Genomic DNA, 18,759 nt, shown 5'->3' with positions numbered 1-18,759 from the left:
CAGCATCGACAATCGGTTCCCATTTAATAGATCGGAATTATAACTATCGACGTGGCAGTCGTCATCATTATTTGCATTCATCACTATCACATTAAGGAAAATAAAGTTAGGAAATGGAATTATGCGGTCGAAAATAAATTGAGACATGTGACATAATTCTGCCCGTTATCTTATTCTCTCTCTCTCAATCAAGTGGTCGAAAAAGGTACATTTTGATATGCATTTCGGATGTTTGTGTCAGTTTGACGACAAGAGGGGCATCTTATTTTATCAGTTGCATAGTCTTGGTTTTGTGCTGATGCTCGAGTTCAAAGGATCAAACCAAAATACGGGCTCTGGCAAATCGAATTAAAAACAGACCATCTCTGTTCTGTTCTGTCTCTGGTTGAGCTGGAGCTCGCCGTACTCTGCACGGACCATTGCTTGACGTGTGGACGAATCCATTCAAAGCTATATCCTCCATTACTAGACCTCCATGTGATCGTGTGGAGTTAGTGATTTATCTACAAGACGAGACCCTGAAACCAAGAACTCTCTGCTTCACCATCGTCACCTTGATCACCCCTCTGAATCTCATGGACACCCAGAATCAGGTCTCGCGTCTGCACTCGAAATCTTCCTCTGAGAACAACCCCCATCTGGAGATGCAAATGAACTTCGATTCTGGGGTTTTCTTTTCTCTGTTCTTTTTCAGGAGAGAGCTGCTGAGTCAGTCGAACCCCCAAAGCTCGTTTTGTATTCCAATTGGCAGAGTTCTTGTTCTTGGCGCGTGCGCTTCGCGCTGAGCCTTAAAGGTCCAATTTTCAGTCAGTGCTATCTTTTTTTCTTTTTTCCAGTTCCTTTTCGTTTCTCTTTTGGGGGGGAGCTTCTTGTTGTTTCTGGCATTATGATTAACCGGTTGTTGAGCTTATAATCTGAAAGTAACCCTGGAAGTTTGCAGCTGTTAAAAAGACCTTTCTTTTGATGATGCTTTTCAACTTTGTTCTTGGTTGGTGTGTAGGGATCTCATATGAGTATAAAGCGGTGGATCTCAGGAAACAAGAGCACTATACTGCTGGTAATTTCAGATCCTTCTTTTGAGTTATAGATCAAATTGTTTCTCAAGCTCTATGTAGGTAGGCCTCGGAGTGACAATGGAAAGATTTTGTATGCATAATACCGGCTGGCACGATTACCTCAGGTCTGTGAAATCTAGTGGAGTATGCTCTAGCTCTGATCGAAGTTGTGTGCTTGATTTTTGCAGAATTTGAGAAGTTAAATCCCATGCACTTCGTTCCGGTATTAGTCGATGGAGATATCGCGGTTTCAGATTCTTTTGCAATTTTGCTGGTGGGTGTTATTTAGGCTATGCAGCAAAGTTTACAATAAATTAGAGTTGGATGGACGTGTAACTTAGATGAGATCATCATTTAGGAGCCTTTCATAGAAGCTTCATAGCTCCCTTTTCGACTCAATGCATAGTTTCGTGGCCCTTTTCTTGATTCGATCAATTTGATTGGTTTGAGTGCATTTCGATTTTGAATTTTTGCTAAAGCATCTGTTATCTCTGCTCAGTATTTGGAAGAAAAGTATCCTGAGAGGGCATTGTTACCTCGTGATCCTCGATTGAAAGCACTTAACCTCCAGGTCATTTTTTTTGCGCTTTCCATTCCTTTAAAGTTGAAGTTTCCTGCAGATTTTGGGGATCATTTACACGTAACTTTGGAGTTTTTGCTGAATCACACATGATCAAAATTGATTAGATGAGATCTTCCATTGTCGTGCTCCTCATTACCTTATCCTCTCTGCTTTGTCACTTCACAACAGACTTCAGAATCAATTTGGTGGGTGTTTTCAGTAGAATGACGATTGGTGTTGTCATATGATTTGGCAGGCTGCAAGTATAATCAGTTCTAGCGTACAACCTCTTCAGATGCTGAATGTGCTGGTATAGTTCTGTTTGTAATGCTTTCTCTTAGGACCAGAGAAGTCTGTGAGATGCATACTTTGTTTTCTGCAGAAGTACATTGAGGAGAAAGCTGGCCCTGAAGAGAGGCTATCATGGGCTCAATATGCAATAGAGAGAGGTTTCCAAGGTAAAAGTCTCATTAAGACTGTACAAAGTGATCTCTGGAACTAACTTTAAAAGCATAAGAATGGACCTTGAATTTCTCTCTAGAAAGAAACATATGCTAAGTACAAGGACTCTGTTAATTCTTAGCTTGAGAAACACTGGGCTGTGCTTGCAGCTCCCCCGTAGCAAAGCATTAGTAATCACTTGAGCGTAATCAGAGTCCACCTTCAGTGAGGAATGAAGCACATTTTGAGCACACGGTGCAAAACATGATTTTCGAGTTGCTCACAAAACCTAGAAATTACTTTTTCGGCACTTGATTGAATAAGTGGCAGCAATGATAACAGATACCTTTAGTTCATCGACATTAGCAGTAGATGCTCCACCCCTCTTTGGCTTGTCTTCTCCTTGCGGTAATGTTATCAGTCTCTTTGCTTTTATTTGCTATGGACCTATGGTTAAAGCAAGCCTTTGACAAATGATTATAGCGTGGTTTAAATGATGGCATTGTTTAATTCTGTCACGTACCCTCATTCCAAAAATTGGGAGCCTTGTAATTTTTGTATATAGAAACAACGCTACTTTGACCACCATTTTTGAAACACCAACTAAAGTGAAGGCTAGGCACTCTTTTGAGGCTTAACAATCACAAGATCATGATGGTAAACAACTTCAAATTAAAGAATGGATATTGTATAACTTCTGCCATACATAATTGCAACGAGATTTTCACATTGGCAAGACATATTTATCAGGTCAGAAATTTGGATATCCAAACTGAAAGAGAAAGAAGAAAAGGTAGAACCATCTAGGTCGGCACAATTCCTGGAAGAGAAGAATAACTGAATGGCTAGAATTGTTCATAATAATTCTGCTCATGAGCCTATCTTGTTTGCATCTTAAATTGTGTTGTAGTCTCATAAAGTATTAATGGATATTAGCAGCACATGCCTGTATACCAAGCTGAAGATGTTTCTTAGCTGTGAATAAGACCAATTTCCTCCATGTGCAGCTCTCGAGAAGTTGCTTGAAAATGTTGCGACCAGATATGCCACCGGAGATGAAATGTGCTTGGTTTGCTTCTGAATCTTTACATCTTATCTTTCCTCTGTTTTCTTTTTTTTTTTTGTGTCTCTTAATCTCTACACCGACTCTATAACCTCAAAATTATCTAAATGAAAGAACATTAGTCCTACCAATGAACACATTGTATAAACTACGTAACAAGTATTTTGGACTTGTAAAAGTAATTGTCAATTGTCAAAATGTGCTAATGAGGGAAGGTAGCTAGCAATTGCTGTCCTTCCATGCTATTAACTCGTGTGTCTGCCTAGAAGTATGATTCTTTACTTGATATTGTTACTCTTACTTTGCCATTCGTGCTGGGGGCCATCTTTAAAGATGAACTGCCTATTCCCACTTCAGCTCGACAGTCGATTCATTTTTCATGCTTCTGTTTGGGACTTAGATTCCCATATGAAATGTGAGCAGGTTAAACTCGTTAAAATGACGCATGAGAAGATTAGAACATGTCGTACCGTGTATCCCTTGTCCTGACGCTCTTCTTTTTGAAACAGTGACTGGACTTGAATGATGTAAATATCACGAATCCCCTGATACTGATTTCGTTTATCGCACTTAAGTGAACGCAGTATTAACAACCTGAGATGTACGTTATGCAGGCTGATGTGTTTTTGGCCCCACAAATAGCTACTTCAACCTCGAGATTTCACATTGACATGGTGAAGTTCTTTCCCTGTCTCTTTGTCCATGATCAGTTCATTTTGAGTTTGCTATTATGGTGCCTGTTTCTATCTTGTGGTCATTTGCATGTGCATTATTCTTTCCTGCAAATAGCGAAGCATCTTGGAAGAATCAGTGAAAGCATTCCCTTGCTAGGAAGATTTTTCTGCGAGTACTTGATGAGAGGATTATATACTATCCCACCTGAATCATGGTGCGATTTCCATAGACAATTCCTTGGTTTTCAAAAGCTAAGCGAGCACGCCTTTCAGATATGTTATATATACTTCTCTTTAATGAAGATAGCAAATGCAGATCGATTCTGCTTAATGTTAGACAAGTATGTTGGTGCCACCTCTTTCGAAGATCTTATTTTTGGGTTTAGTTGTCTCGCTGGGAGAATTTTCAAATTGCAAATACCAAATAGGGGTATAAAGATCTTCAGACGAGAGGGCCCTTGCTTCTCAATTCACAGTTCATCTTATGCGAATCTACCGCCATGTATCATAACTGTAGATATGTCTTGCAAGCAAAAACATATGAAAATATATTCATGATGCACCTCGAGACCGAGACTGTCTTTATGGTATGGCACTGCGTGAGGGTTTTCTAATGATCCACATTCTGGATTGGAATGGTTAATGTCAGAGCTTTGCAATTCTCGAAACCCATCGGTGCTAGACTCGTGGATCGAACATCCGTGCATGTTGTCTTTACACTGCTGCTTGAGTAACGTAGCTGAGTCCCACATTCTTCATTGCAGGCCAAGTTCCCTACTTTGAGGAGGATACACGAATCGTACAAGACTCTGCCTGAATACGAAGCATCGTTACCGGAAAGTCAACCTGATGCCACGAGCTGACCTGGGTATCTCCTTCCCAATCTCAAAGTTGGAAGCCGAAGAGTCTCGGTATCAGGCGTCATCTCTGCGATGACGCTCATTCTCTCGCTTTCCATTGCACTGTCTGTGCCATGGCATGTGAGTTTGACTGTAATCATGTGTAATAGTGACTTCCCATTTTATTATGCTTCATGGGTACGTATGCTTATGACCCCCTTGCTGGTGGTGCTTGTCCTTACGTTTTTGGTTGGTCGCCAGCCCATGTTTATTGGTTTTCTTTCGAATTCTCGTCAAGTTGCTACTCTAAGTAAGACAGGGTTGTATCGTTTCTTTATCAAATGTCGGGATCTACTCTGAAATTTGCTGTCAAGTGATGAGTATGTGCTTCCATAGCACTAAGAATCTTGCAATCCACATTACACGTGAAAAGATGGACTTCTTGTTACTCTTGACTTCCAATCTATTCGGTACGGTCGACATTGACTTCATGGTCTTTGCTCAAATACATTCTCCAGTAAGTGCCCGATTCCATGATCACTAGTCCAGTATCTCTCAAACCCGTTCTTCACATTCAAAATTTTCATCGCGAGAAAAAAGTGCAGATCTATACTCAATCCCTTAGGAATCATGATGTTGCGAAGTTTCTTTCTTCCTTGGATTTAGTCACTTCTCTATAACACTAGGCTCATCATGAAGAATGACTGGTTTTGAAGACCACATGTTCACCGTGACACTATTGGGATCAGCTTAAATTAACCGATATGCAGTCAAGCATATAGACTCTAGTGTTCTACGGAATTAGTGTTCAAACTTGTCAATGCGCATCCGCATATGTTCGGCCCCCTACTCTGAGGCTGAGTTACTCAAGTAGAAAATGGGGCTTCAGCTACCCATGCAAATTGGAAAGTGTAATAGCCTGTCCCAAAAAGCAAGCATAATAAAAGGAAAAGCACTCGATTGAGCCGCCCAGATCAGTCCGGCTCAGATACATTAGATTGTCGTCACCTCGGAGTTCAGCCACCATCTCAGGCACAACCTTCTCAATATTCCCCCCAAAGAACAGACAAATAAACAGAAGGAATACAGCAAACTCTTCCTGTTAGATCCTGTATTAGGTCAAATTTATCGGCAAAATTTTTAAAGAAAGACTAACAATGTCGAAGGACGGACTGTATGTCCGGATGCTGTCAGAACGGACGGTGTTAGAACGTTCCATAGGACACCCAGAGGTTTCTTGTGAAGAGTGACTTGGCTCGGATATAAGTTAGAACCCCACAATGCACCTCAAATGGCAAAGCATATTCGCCAGAGCAACCTTCACTTTGTTCTGATGCTGAATATCAGCCTCCTGTATTAACTCATCTATGAGGTTTGGGGTAGTGGGGCTGCCCAAAGCTTCACTTTTTTATCAACACTGGCAGTCGCCAAAACATCAACTTTTCTATCGCCTGTGAGAGAGAGAGAGAGAGAGTTAAATAAAAAACAAAAAGAAAGAGGCGACTATAAGCATCTCTACCCATGCATATGGTAGTGCATGGATAGAGAATAGCGGAAAAGTTGAAGCAATTCTATGCTCTGATCAAGAGAGCTCATAAAATAAAAAATGAAAACAGGTGACTGATAAGCATCTCTATCCATGCATGTGGTAGTGCATGGATAGAGAATTACGGAAAGGTTGAAGCAATTCTATGCTCTGGTCAAGATAAGGATGTATTGTTCCAGTTCTCTCTCTCGAGTTGTCTCATCTCATGCAGGCCTCAGTATGGTGGGGCAACGTGCTTTTCTAACAAGTGAAATTTCTTTTAAAATGCCGCATCATGCGAAGTGCAGGCTCCTCAGTATCCACAGATTTATTCATAATAGAAGAACAGTGCTTAGTGACATCAATATAATTTTACCTGTCGGAATACTCTGTGGCGCCCAGGACATGCATGTGATGTCACCTGCATTTAGGTATAGTTGTGAGTGAAATTATACAACATGGGCCAAAAAAAGAACTGTAAAACTCAAACTAGGAATGCTGATCGAGTCCATTGGCTGCCACTGAAGAGAATAGAGAATAAAGATCGGTTGCTGCACATAAAATCTTATAATGGGAAATATATTCATCAATTGATAAGTCTTATCATTTTAAGAAAAGATTCTCATTGCCCTTTATGATTCTAGGGGCTTGGGTAAAGTAACATCTTTCATTTCTTTTATTTTTTGCAATAAACAAAGGAAAAGGTAAATGAGGAGAATGCGCAGGGGCTAAGCTAAAGACCCAGGTAACTATCTCATTTTCAACCACACTGCCCATGCAGTCTTGCAATCTTTCTATGTTTCAATCCAAATCTCGATGAACACGGAATGAAAAGTAGAAAATATAATGCTTTACATGATCAATTCACATTACAGGATTTCTAGTATACTTATTCATATATGCAAGCAAGAATATACACTATATGGCCTTTAAGTTTTTCCATTTTCTGCTGGGAGTTCGGAGGGATGGAGTTGGTTATTGTGAAAAAATGGTGGTGACCTTCAACTAATCCCATCGACCAGTCTTGTCATTCAATCCACAATTTACCATCGCTTGACAAATAGATCAACACTGTAAAGCCATAGATAAAGAAGTTCTGCCATCTAGAGAACCAACACCAATCATTTAACTGGACCATAAAACTTCATGCATCACTTATTGAGGATCAAAAAGGAGGAAATGCTTCATAGAAATGTTACTGGCTGGGGCATACCATCATGAGCTCTTTCAGCTGTGTCCAAAACCTTTCCAGTTTCAATGCACAGCCACTGCAACAATGAACCATGGGTTGCTGCCAGTATCTTTCCATCAGGGGATAGACTGAGGCGATCATAGTGTAAAGTAGCACCACTTGAATCTTGCAATGGGATTGGAAACACCTTTAAAGTCTTTGGATCCTCATCAAGGTGATATCGAACTTCAAGGAATAAAGAAAGAAACTTTAGAACTAAGAAGTAGGAATTTGAAAAATACTAAAACAAAGAAATGGGATAAACCCCGCAAAATATTATTAGCGTCTCAGTTGGACGAAAGGTATATCATATTTCTCAATCAACAAATGCTGTCTTCGGTAGATAAGAAGTTAACTTGGAGAAATATCAACTTCAATGACTCCAGGCAAAATACAAAAGCAAAACCCAATCAGCTGATCATAATTCTATCCTCAAATATTCTGTTAGTTGTTTTGCCCCAAAGGCTCATTTAACATAAGGATAAGCTAGTTATTTGCACTTGCAAAGGCTCAAACTAACAAATATAGTAGACTAAAATCTGCCCATCTCTTCCCTCCTTTTCATTCCATGAGGCCCTAAACCCCAACTGAAACATTCAATTTCTATAGAAATTGGTGACAGGTGAGTTTGATCAAATGAGACTAACACTGACAATAGAGTATAAACCCCCTTCCAGAATCGTTGATAAACTGCAGCTAGTTCATCTTCTGACAATAAGCCTACATATCTTTTGATTCTTTGTGCAGTACACAAAGAATAACTTTGAGCATGCAGCCCATACTTCAATATTGAGCCAACACATTATACCGTTCAGGATGCATAAGAGACATGAAGGAGCCACTTCTGTACAAAAAAAAATGCAATTAATGCAACAAGCAGTAAACAGCAAGTAAGCAACTTTAATATCTCCGTTTCCTTGTGCTTTTTTAGCCTTGCCCAACCCCACCCCAACCAAAAAGTGGGGGATGTATCAGAAATGCGCAGTCAATTGACTGGGATAGCACGTACCGTTGATATTCCAAATTCTCATAGAGCCATCCTTCGATGCAGTAACTATTTGTTCTGAGTTTGGAGTGAAGCATAACCAAGTCACTGCACTCTAAATATGAAAACAGGAATTTAAGAAATGAAAGTACGACCTTTAGGTATTAAAACATTATCATGACAAAGCACAATTACCACAGGAAATTAGGAGTCTTAACAAGAAAATATAGCTATCTGGAAAACTATAATATCATCCGAATCAAAGAAAACCTATAAAATAGAAAAATTTAAACAATGGGAAGTCCAATACCTCTTCCTAAGAAAACGGGTTTATCATACCTTGCCAAACCTGTCAGTCAAAAACCTTAAACCTGACCCAAATGAACTCTTTTGACTCTTGACATGAATCTATTCTTCTAAATGCGGGGGGATTTCTTTCAACCTCACTGAATGTTAGGTTCTGCTTTATGAAGGGAATGATGCCTTAGGAGTTGTTGCTATGCTACAACTTCAAGGACTTTGTGGCAAATGTCTGATGTGTGGAGATAACAAAATCAACTCTAAATTATCAAAAAGAGAGACAAAAGTGCAAGCCAATTATAGTTGGATATAGCTCGCAGTTTGTGGGAGTTTAAAACAAATGTAAACTCCAACATAAATGGAGGATGGCTCGAGAAATTGTTAAGCATCAAGCCAAGGCGGGATACGTGAATGTTGTGCTGGTCAAATCCTATGGATAACTCAATCGGAGAGGAAAGGAGAAAGGATAACTTATTTAGGGTCAACGGGCGTGCGTAATGCAATCAGAAATCAAAGCCACCAACATAGATCAGGCAAGGTGGTTTCTCTGGTTCCTTGGCAATATGGATGGCAAATTATATGCTTTTGGGGTTTTGTCATCCCAAGTTAAATGTTTACAGGTAAAAAGGTTGAACCCAACTCTGCCTGATCAACGGAATTTCTTCCAATGCCAGATCCAGTCAAGCGTGTTCACTGCTTCAACTGAGTCAAAACCTGTTTTTGACCAATTCATGGTCCAAACAAAATGAAGTGGCATTGAAACAGGTAGCCAGCTAGTCAGGTCCAGTTTTAAAATATGTGACATGAATATTTACACCCCCTACACATGCATAGCATGGTTATTCCTTACTAAAAGACATGACTCTAACAAAATTATCATTGCTGTACTCAAGTTATGCTTTTGTTGGTTTTCTCCACAAAGATTATAAGAAAAAGTAATGCATCTCAATTCACAGCAGCATGAATAAAACAGATAATTGAATGGAGAAGACACTTGGCCAAATATAACTAATATTGGAGAGCATTCATAAACTTATTGACCTTGTGTCCCTTAAGCTGCATGACTCTTGTAACACCCTTCACAGAACCATCTTTTGAATAAACAATCTCCCAGACCTGCCAAAACATATGCACTCAGTAAACATAACAAGAAGCACAAGACTGTCACATGCATGGCAACATGTACCACAACAGAGTGACAGATTATCTGCCTAATTTAAAAACTGCAACTCAATCTGTTTCTCAGACATGTTCACTGAAAGCAAGAACACCAGGAATTCTGTTGAGACAATGAAGATACTACGTTGTCTAGTACCTAGTAGTGGCCAAGGGAATTAAACTTTTAGAATAGTGTAGATATAGGTGGAGTGAGCACAAAGTTCTTACTTGCAATTACTCTCTCCATATTCAAGTTCTTTCGATTGAGAGTGAGGAGGCTTTTGGGTGAGGGCCATCTTTTGATAGCTAAACCCAAGGATGTGTTTTGTCCCAAATAAAGTTTTGACTAAATATTTTGTCGTTGTCATCTTTAATGAATATTCTAAAAGTTTACAACATGAACATGGTTTGATTTTATGATAAAGATGCTTGTAAATTGGTTTTGATTTGCAAAATTGTGGCTCTTCAGTTTTCTTCGTACTTATGATATAAGATCAACAAGACATGAATATATTTTATGAGATTTCTACTTTTGACATTTAGTCATAAAAAACCAATGTTTCGTGATATTTCAATTCAAATACAGTAAAAAATGGCGGGTTTGTAATTTATATATAAGACCTATTCCTATCACACAGCGGTAGAAGATGAAATAATTGCACATCATTCATTTCATGGATAATATGCTTATCGGACACCAAACTATTGATGATTTGATAGACTGCAGTCACTATCAGACATAACCCAGATATACTATCCAAAAAAAGCACTATTTCAGCTGAACAATTAATCAAGGATGATGTACCTTGACATCGGCAGTAAAAGCTGCGGCAGCAATAAAACGCCCATTGGGCGAGATAGCAGACATAGTGTTTTTCAATTGATTTGTATCGACATTCCCCAAGATCTTCCCAGTTTTTGCATGCCATATTATGATGTCAGTTCCTGGACAGGATGCAAAAGATTACTGCAAAATATAAAAGTTTATACAGCTTTAACATAATATGCTAACTGACCATTGTGATGTTCCATCAAGAATGTTACTGCAAAGACGAGAAACTACATTTGCCGGTCATTCTTATAATTCTGCTAGTTGTAACAACTGAAAATAGCCATCACCTTAAACCTCAAATACATTACTATGTAACACCTAGTTAATAGTTGTACGAATTTTGAAGCTCCTACTAAAGAATTCAGAGACGTTAGAAACACAGACAGCCTCTTTGGCGATAGAAGGTTGAAAAAGAGAGGAGGAGAGAGGACCACACAAATGAAGCAGAAAAGTGGCAACATGACACCAGTCAAAAAGAAGCCAGAAAAAAAAAATTAAATTCAAGCTCTAGCAATTTATCCCAAAGACTACTTTCTATACAGCTTCAGATCCCTCCAAGAGGAAGTCTGTAAACTTTTACGCATAATGATTCATTAAAAGGCATTAAGTTCCACTCATCCCATGTACAAATATATTAACGGGTGCTATCAAGACCACAATAATGGCACAATGTTTCATATTCCAATATTGATTCCTTTGTGTAACCTGATATAATTATTTTCCATATCACTGATTCAAACTATGAAAATATGAGCGATATCTAGAAACTTTGCATTGAGCTATTAATAAACACACTAGCACGCAAAAAATTGTTTTTTCATCAATTCAAAGTCCAGAAAGTCTGTCGTTTTCAATTTCCTTCCCACACAGGCAACAACACTAGGGGGAAGACGATAAGAGTTTTCTGCACAGTCAGTTGGAGTACTTCTAAATGAATTAACACCAATCAACTTAACTCATGAAATCTCAATCTCAATGTTCTACCTCAACTATGTTTACTAGATGCATGAACGTTGGTTATTTCAAAAGAAATTCGTGTTAAAACAAACATAAGATTGAGCTAGTTTAGGACACATTTTGGAGATAAACTCCGCACCTTCTGAACAAGATGCAATTATTGTACTACTGTCGCCACTGTCATAACTTGCAGTAGCCCCAGAAAGGGTCAATATTGCTCTCTGCTCGTGTACTTTGTGATGCTCCCACTTGATTTCAGGCATAGGTAGCTTAGGCTGCTGCTTATTGCTGTCCGAATTTTTGGGCTTCTCCTCTCCATACATGTACAGAGAACAACCAGACAAATTTTGAGATGCCACAATTACCGATGATACATCATCACCAAATGCAACAGCAGTTGGATGGCCTCCAGCAGGCAAGTTAATCCTCAGAAATCTGCAGATGAGAGTTGTCAAGTTAAAAATTAAACAACGTGATTAATCGCAAAGCTTGTGAGAGAGACGTACTTAAAACTTTTGTTTGAAGCATCATCCAACTTGAACACCCTTACAACACCATCAGCACAAGCTGCATGTAAATAAGAGATGTATGAATCAGATCTCACATTAATAAAGCCACTCAATAGTATTCTGTTTTAATTGAGGATGGATGATGCATTCTCTTTCCAGCAAAGCAGAAAACCATTTATATAGCAATTGAGTACTAAGGATCCAAGTCACCTTCTTCTGCATCTTCCTTTACAAATTTAGATGTACTATTACACCTTGGCGAAGCAAAACAGAGGATAAATCTCAAAGTTCAAGAGCTGGCACTTTCATTTTCTGTCCAGTTGACACAAAAACTTTATAACAAAAAGAGCATCCTACACACATGCAAAGTGATGAACTTCTACAGAATTGACTTGTATCGAAATGCAATTTTTTAGCCTACTTGAACACAGAAATTTCAGATAAAGCACACAGAACACAATTTTACATTTGATTCTCAACTGATTTGATGGTATATGAGCAAATGAATAAGGATACTTCAAGATTTCCACACCAAACACCTCATTGCATTTCACTCTTTTGTAGATCGACCTCTCATATATCAAATAAAGAGCTAGTACCGTGTTCAGTAAGAAGGCACAAATAAAGGATAATGTTTCTCACTTTTCTCTTCATAGCAAGGCCCTGGCAGAGAGCTCTTCTAACATATCAACGGAAACGAGGGAATGCAAAGCCTGTATTATTTTTTCCTTTTTTAAAGAATTATGGTTAGGTGAATGAGGCTAGAGGATATTTCATGGTCTAGGATCTACCTAGCTAGTTGCGCTTCCTCAACATCAAAGTACAAGTATGATGAATGGACTAACACAGAGTTCTCTCATCCTCCATAATAAAAAACCAAAACAACTTTTACGTAACAATGCAGAGATTCGAATTGACTACCCTTTTTACTACTACTTATGACCACTTGTTTCCTTGGGTCACAGGGAGATAAAGAGATTCAAACCTTGGTTTCATTTTTTAAGACCATTTTTCGACTAGCTTTCATCCACTAAGATTCACATGCACTTATAGAAAAGTCCATTTTTCTTGCATAAAGAAACAGTAAAAATCACTGAAGATAACATCAAAAAATGTTAATTAGCATTCATTTAGTAAAATGCAACACATGAAATATGGATGCTACTTTCCATGCTAAGCAAAGAAACTTACAATTTCAAAAGAAAACCATCCCACAGTACGATGCTTTAACCTTGAGGTCACATAGTGTTGAATAATTTTCTATGTTTATAGATATCATATCTTCCGGTGTGAGGAACCTTATGTTACCTGTTGCCAAACTTCGTCCATCAGAAGCGAAACATAGCCCTGTGACTGAATCACCATGACCTTTTAAAGTATTCAGATCCAAAGGATGATGCCTCTTGTTTTTATCCTACATTCCAGAATTACAAAGCAAGTAAAATACACAAGCTAATATTGCATGGACGATAAAAGCTTAGCAACTAATCTCAAGAAAGACAACAAAAAATTTACAAAAGGAGGGCAAACTCAAACAAATCTCCATGGAAGTTGAAAAATAGTATGTATGAACATCGCTTGGACACTCAGAAACTGCTGCATCAGAACATCAAAGTCGGTCCATCATTGACCGGCTCACTCTTTCGACACTCCTACCTTTTTTATCACTAGCATTACCATAAGCAGCACAGAGCCAGCCAATGAAGATTCGGGACGACTCGGTCATACTGCTTAATAGACATTTTCGCCACCCAAAGCTCCCAAATCAAACAAAATGAACTAGATTTAACCCCGGAATCCGGTCATCGCTTCTTCATTTCCCCTCTTCGCTTGTCGAAGCAATTCAATCCTCATCCGATTGAAGCACAAAGCAAAACCACAACGCACAAGCAAGTCCCAAACGCTAATCTCTCCTTCGCCACTGCTCCATTTCTACTCAGCCGCACTAAATGAAGCCTCCGAAACAGCGCAAAACGAAGCGATCGGTACCTTATCAGCGCCATGAGCGTTGGACCTGGCGTGAATCTTCCTGGCGGCGGGCTGAGGAGGCTTCGCCGGGTTCTTGTGCTGCGGCTGGAGGTCCGCCGCGGCAAGGGACACGACCTCGGATCTCCGCTTGCGGAAGTAATTGCCGAAGAAAATGAGCGCGATCGCGGCTCCGACCACCAGCGACGCCACCACGATCGCGACGGCGGAATCCATGCGGCTTCTGATCGGAGACGATCGATCGGAAAACTTTCCCGGCGCCGATTGGATTTTGAAGCAGCTTCTGGTTCAGGAGGTTTTACTCTGGAACCAAAGAAGAAGATGGAAGAAAGTTCAAAGGGGTTTATGAATTTATACTGTTCAGGGATAATTGCACACTAGCCCCTGTACTTTAGGGTCGATTACAATCCAGCCCCTATGGTTTCGATTCTTCGGCAATTGACCCTCCATCGTTTTTTTTTTAATGTGACGGTTATACCACTTACCATTGACATGTCGAGAAACAACCCGATCGAAAATTGGAAATGCACAATGGTACATGCCAAACATGATGAGGCTCGTAGCAAGCTTGTATGTTGATAAGTTCGCCACATCGTATTGTGAAACTTTCTATGTATGGCCAAATCAAGTTTTTTCTTCTGAAGTCGATGAATCTGATAATAGGTTTACATAGATATGTTATTTTGTTTAAATTGAATCTCGCAACTCATGCATTGTGATTTTTTTTCTTAATTCAAAAAACCTCAAACTTTCACAAAAGTTGTTGACGACAATTATCGACATACCCTTAGGTTTATATCATATGTCATATAAAAAAGTAGTTGTCGATAAACTTCGGTTCCCTCCATATTACTTCATTTTGAGTACAGAAAATGACGCAAATGATTTTTAAATTTTTACTCAATGTACAATGTGGTTCATGAGCTTTTAATATATTCAATGTAATTCATAAACATTTAATTTATTCAATGTAATCCTTAAACTTTTTATTTTTTAATAAAAAAAGAAAATTCTAGAAAAATACAACCTATAAATTTAATTATCTCTACATTTATTATTATTTATTAAAGGAACTCACAGCAATTACTAACAATAAATTTTATCTTTGTGCTCAATTTCTTAGTATTTGATGCTTGCTTCATAGTTATCTCACATCTCACTTTCACTCCAATTTTAATTTTGAACCATCCACAGTCTCTCTCTCTCTCTCAAAATATTTCCTTTAAAAATTGCCTAATTAATTAAAAAAAACCTCAACTTTAGGTGCAATTTCAATCATGTCCTGAACTTTTTTTGTCAAAAAAAAAATCCATAGCATTCACTCTAATTTCAAATCTGCGAAGTGTCCAAAAATCGTTACTGATTTCTTCAAGATTATCTTGTAAGTCACAAGAGAATATCCGATCAGCATGGAAGAGAACGTGTAGAGCGAGTGAATTTCGAAGAAAAGTTCTCTCCAACCGCGAGCCATCCTCATTCTTAGCGTACCTCCGGCGAGCTACTTCATCGCCGCGATCACCTGCACCATAATCAATCATCCACATGCACACACACATCACCAAGAGACAACGATCCACACATATTCTTCTTCTGTTTTTGGTTGCTCACATTCAATTGCCTGATTTGGATCATTTCAATTCTAATATGATTTTGTTTGACATTTTTATGTGCTTGCCGATTAGGAAATTTCCTTTTTGAGCTGTGCATATAATCGAGGTTTCGATCTTTAAGACTTAAGATCGGATCACCGATTATCATTATTTCCTATTTTTTAGCGTGTCGAATCTTCAATTATGTGGGTTTTGATTATTGCAAGCGATTATTTGCATTGCATTTTAGGATAGAGTGCTTCCATATGAGTTTCCTAGTTTAGAATTTCATATCTAGAAATCATGTACTTGTTTGGATAGTTTACATAGTTGCCTTCAGTTTCAGTACTTTTAATTTCTCGTCAATCTAGTTTTCTATTCAAGAATCAGAAAATGACCAATCACCTCCTTTGTCGATTGGTTCATCGATCCATACTTTGAAAGGTTTTCTATCGACACTTTTTAACGGCGACATTTATATATACTTGCTAAGTCATTCTCCAGCTTTTGTGTGGAATAGGGGATGGGTAATTCCCCTTTCTCTTTGGGTTGATTAGATATAGATTTCTTCGATACATTTCCAAACGAGTAAGTGAAGGAATTATTGGAAACCAACGGACAGCAGATAGCGCAAATTTTCCAAACGCAAGCCGAACTCCATTTGGTACGACCGGAACATAATGAACAATTGAACATGCAAAACACATCAAACGTTATTTTCTTCTCCAAACTTGGGCCCAAAATGGCCCAGCGCCCAGCTGCACCGGATCATGTCGTCAAACATTTCCTCGAGCCCATACTTGTGCTCGAACCCGGCATCCAAGAGCTTCTTCGAGGACATGCTGGTCGCCTTTTGATTCTTCAACTCCTTCATTTTGCTGCAAAACATGCCCGGCAGATTTCAATCTTTGTGCGATGAGTTGAGGAATCAGTGTTGAATGTTGAGGAAAAACTCACTCTGGGATGGGTGATGTTGAACTCGGGGTATCTTTTGGACAAGAATTCGACCAGCTCGCGAGACCTTAACTCAACTGCTCGGCAAATGTACCTACTCTTCACGTTTGGGCTCTCCATGAGGAATATGTGAGCCCTCGTTCAGTCGTCCGTGTGGACGAAGTTCCCGGGAAAAGTGCCAAAAAAGTCCTAAACTTTTTGCATTAGTGTCAATTTAGTCCTAAACCTTTTTTTGGTGCCAATTCAGTCCTAAACCTTTTGCATTGGTGCCAATTTAGTCCTAAACCTTTTAAATTGGTGCCAATTCAGTCATAAACCTTTTGTTTTTGTGCCAATTTAGTCATTCCGGTTAATTTTGACCGGATTTTGCCGACGTGGGGCGCTGCCGGCCGACGGCGGTCACAGGCGGCGACGTGGTGCCGACGTGGACAACTTTAATATTATTTTAATATTTTTTGAATTTTATTTTTTTCCTTTTTTTTTTTTTTTTCCAATTTTTTTTTTTGGTCTCTCCCTCCTCCCTTTGGCCGGTCGCCGGTCCGGCGACTGGCTAGAGGCCGGCGAGCTCGACCAAGGCGAGCTAGCCCTCGCCGGGCGAGGCCGCCCTCGCTAGTGGTCGGCGAGGTCGAGCTCGCCGGCCTCTGGCCTCTGGCCGGTCGCCGGATCGGCGACCGGCCAGAAGGAGGAGGGAGAGACCAAAAAAAAAAGTGGAAAAAAAACGATAAAAAAGGAAAATAAAAATAAAAATTCAAAAAAATATTAAAAAAATATTAAAGTTGTCCACGTCGGCGCCACGTCAGCGCCGGTGACCGGCCGGCAGGCGTCCACGTCGGCAAATTCCGGTCAAAATTGGCCGGAAGGACTAAATTGGCACAAAAACAAAAGGTTTAGGACTGAATTGACACAAAAAAAAGGTTTAGGACTAAATTGGCACTAATACAAAAGGTTTAGGACTTTTTTGGCACTTTTATCCGAAGTCCCCATGGGCAAAAGCTTGTCCCATTGTAAATTGCCTATAGCATAAGGTCGCATCAAGTACGATCAAGAAAAGAGCAATTTGGTTTTGTTAGTTGTTGTTTTATCTTCGAGAGTGTTTTGTTTTTGTCGTGAATTGTCAAATTAAGCAAATTTAATTGCGTGCATCAAGATTTTTAATCGTGAAAATTTCCCCTAGACTGTGTAGACATTCCATACTCCGGAGAACCTTGATCGTGCCTAGCTTTGTTGATTAAGATTTTTTAGTCGTTCCCTGGTATTTGTGCTTTCTCATTTCCAATAGAACTTTAGTAGAAATCAAGAAAACACACGTCATTGCTTACCGGCCACTAAGCCGAGGGCTTTCTCCACGCACTCCGGCATAAAGGGACTGATGAAAGGCCCGATCACCGTGGGAGGAGCACAGGTGACGACCTCCAATCCGTTCCGCTCTCCGAACTCCAGCACCATCTTCGACACCAGGTAATTCGGGTAGAGCGGTGACTTCCGGCACACCTCGAGTTCGCTCCACGTGCCCTTGTCGGTGACACCCAGGTCCTTGCCATGGAACAAGACCGCGCCGGCGGTGGCAGTGTACACGACCCGCTTAACGGTCTTGGCAGTGAGGCACGTCGTGAGGATCCACAGGAGGCCCCTGACGGCGATCTGCGTGATGGTCTCTTCCGGCGATCTCATGGTGTAGTCGATGGGATGCGTTGTGTGGAACACACCGACGCATCCCTCGATGGCCGGCCCAAAGCTGTCTGGGTCGCTTAGGTTGGCATTGACGATCTAGAGTCTCTCCACCGCGCCCGGTAAGTTTTTGAGATAGCTGAGGTCCTTTTTGTTTCCTGTCGCGATTTAACGGCAAGTGAACCATATGGAATAGCATAGCATTGCCAGGGATAGATTTATCAAATTGATCTAAAAGGTGAAGGTCACTAGCTGTAATTCAATTATTAAACAATCGAATTCATAACGCGACTCTTTTTTCTTTTTTGGGTTGCCTCTATTGATAGGAAACGAGGGCTTGAATTCCACTAGTTAATCTAGTTTCAGCTAGTGTGTGATTGTTAATGATACAACATCAAATTCAAGGTTATGAATATCAGGTCAACTAGAAA

At 39.7% G+C, this 18,759-nt stretch overlaps 2 protein-coding genes and 1 pseudogene across 3 annotated transcripts; 1 reads left to right on the top strand and 2 right to left on the bottom strand.

Moving 5' to 3' along the window:
• Positions 1–319: 319 nt before the first annotated feature.
• On the top strand, positions 320–5,007 carry LOC115678159 (glutathione S-transferase 2-like). 2 transcript variants are annotated; one of them, XM_030601487.2, is made up of 10 exons: positions 325–593; positions 695–794; positions 1,001–1,057; positions 1,244–1,329; positions 1,555–1,626; positions 1,874–1,927; positions 2,000–2,075; positions 3,066–3,127; positions 3,736–3,795; positions 4,560–5,007. In XM_030601487.2, exons 1-10 carry the CDS (start codon positions 576–578, stop codon positions 4,656–4,658), a joined length of 684 nt encoding a protein of 227 aa, XP_030457347.1. In that variant the 5' UTR covers positions 325–575; the 3' UTR covers positions 4,659–5,007. The 2 variants fall into 2 exon arrangements, with proteins under 2 accessions (XP_030457349.1, XP_030457347.1); XM_030601489.2 differs by lacking the exon at positions 1,555–1,626 and having other exon boundaries at positions 320–593.
• Positions 5,008–5,577: 570 nt separating this feature from the next.
• Positions 5,578–14,439, bottom strand: LOC115678142 (uncharacterized). The gene is made up of 10 exons (XM_030601457.2): positions 14,121–14,439; positions 13,440–13,545; positions 12,129–12,189; positions 11,762–12,057; positions 10,639–10,778; positions 9,717–9,791; positions 8,400–8,490; positions 7,373–7,576; positions 6,536–6,580; positions 5,578–6,085 (listed from the first exon to the last, which is right to left on the bottom strand). The coding sequence occupies exons 1-10, from the start codon at positions 14,331–14,333 to the stop codon at positions 6,000–6,002; spliced, it is 1,317 nt and encodes a 438-aa protein (XP_030457317.2). The 5' UTR covers positions 14,334–14,439; the 3' UTR covers positions 5,578–5,999.
• A 1,973-nt stretch (positions 14,440–16,412) lies between these two features.
• On the bottom strand, positions 16,413–18,374 carry LOC115665522 (vestitone reductase-like; annotated as a pseudogene).
• Positions 18,375–18,759: the final 385 nt, after the last annotated feature.

The sequence above is a fragment of the Syzygium oleosum genome, unplaced genomic scaffold (assembly GCF_021117445.2).
Source record: "Syzygium oleosum isolate NSW1041296 unplaced genomic scaffold, Sole_v2.1 Sole_v2.15, whole genome shotgun sequence".
Taxonomy (NCBI): Eukaryota; Viridiplantae; Streptophyta; class Magnoliopsida; order Myrtales; family Myrtaceae; genus Syzygium; species Syzygium oleosum.
Note: the sequence above shows the minus strand (reverse complement) of the source record. Positions and strands in the feature narration are given on the sequence as shown.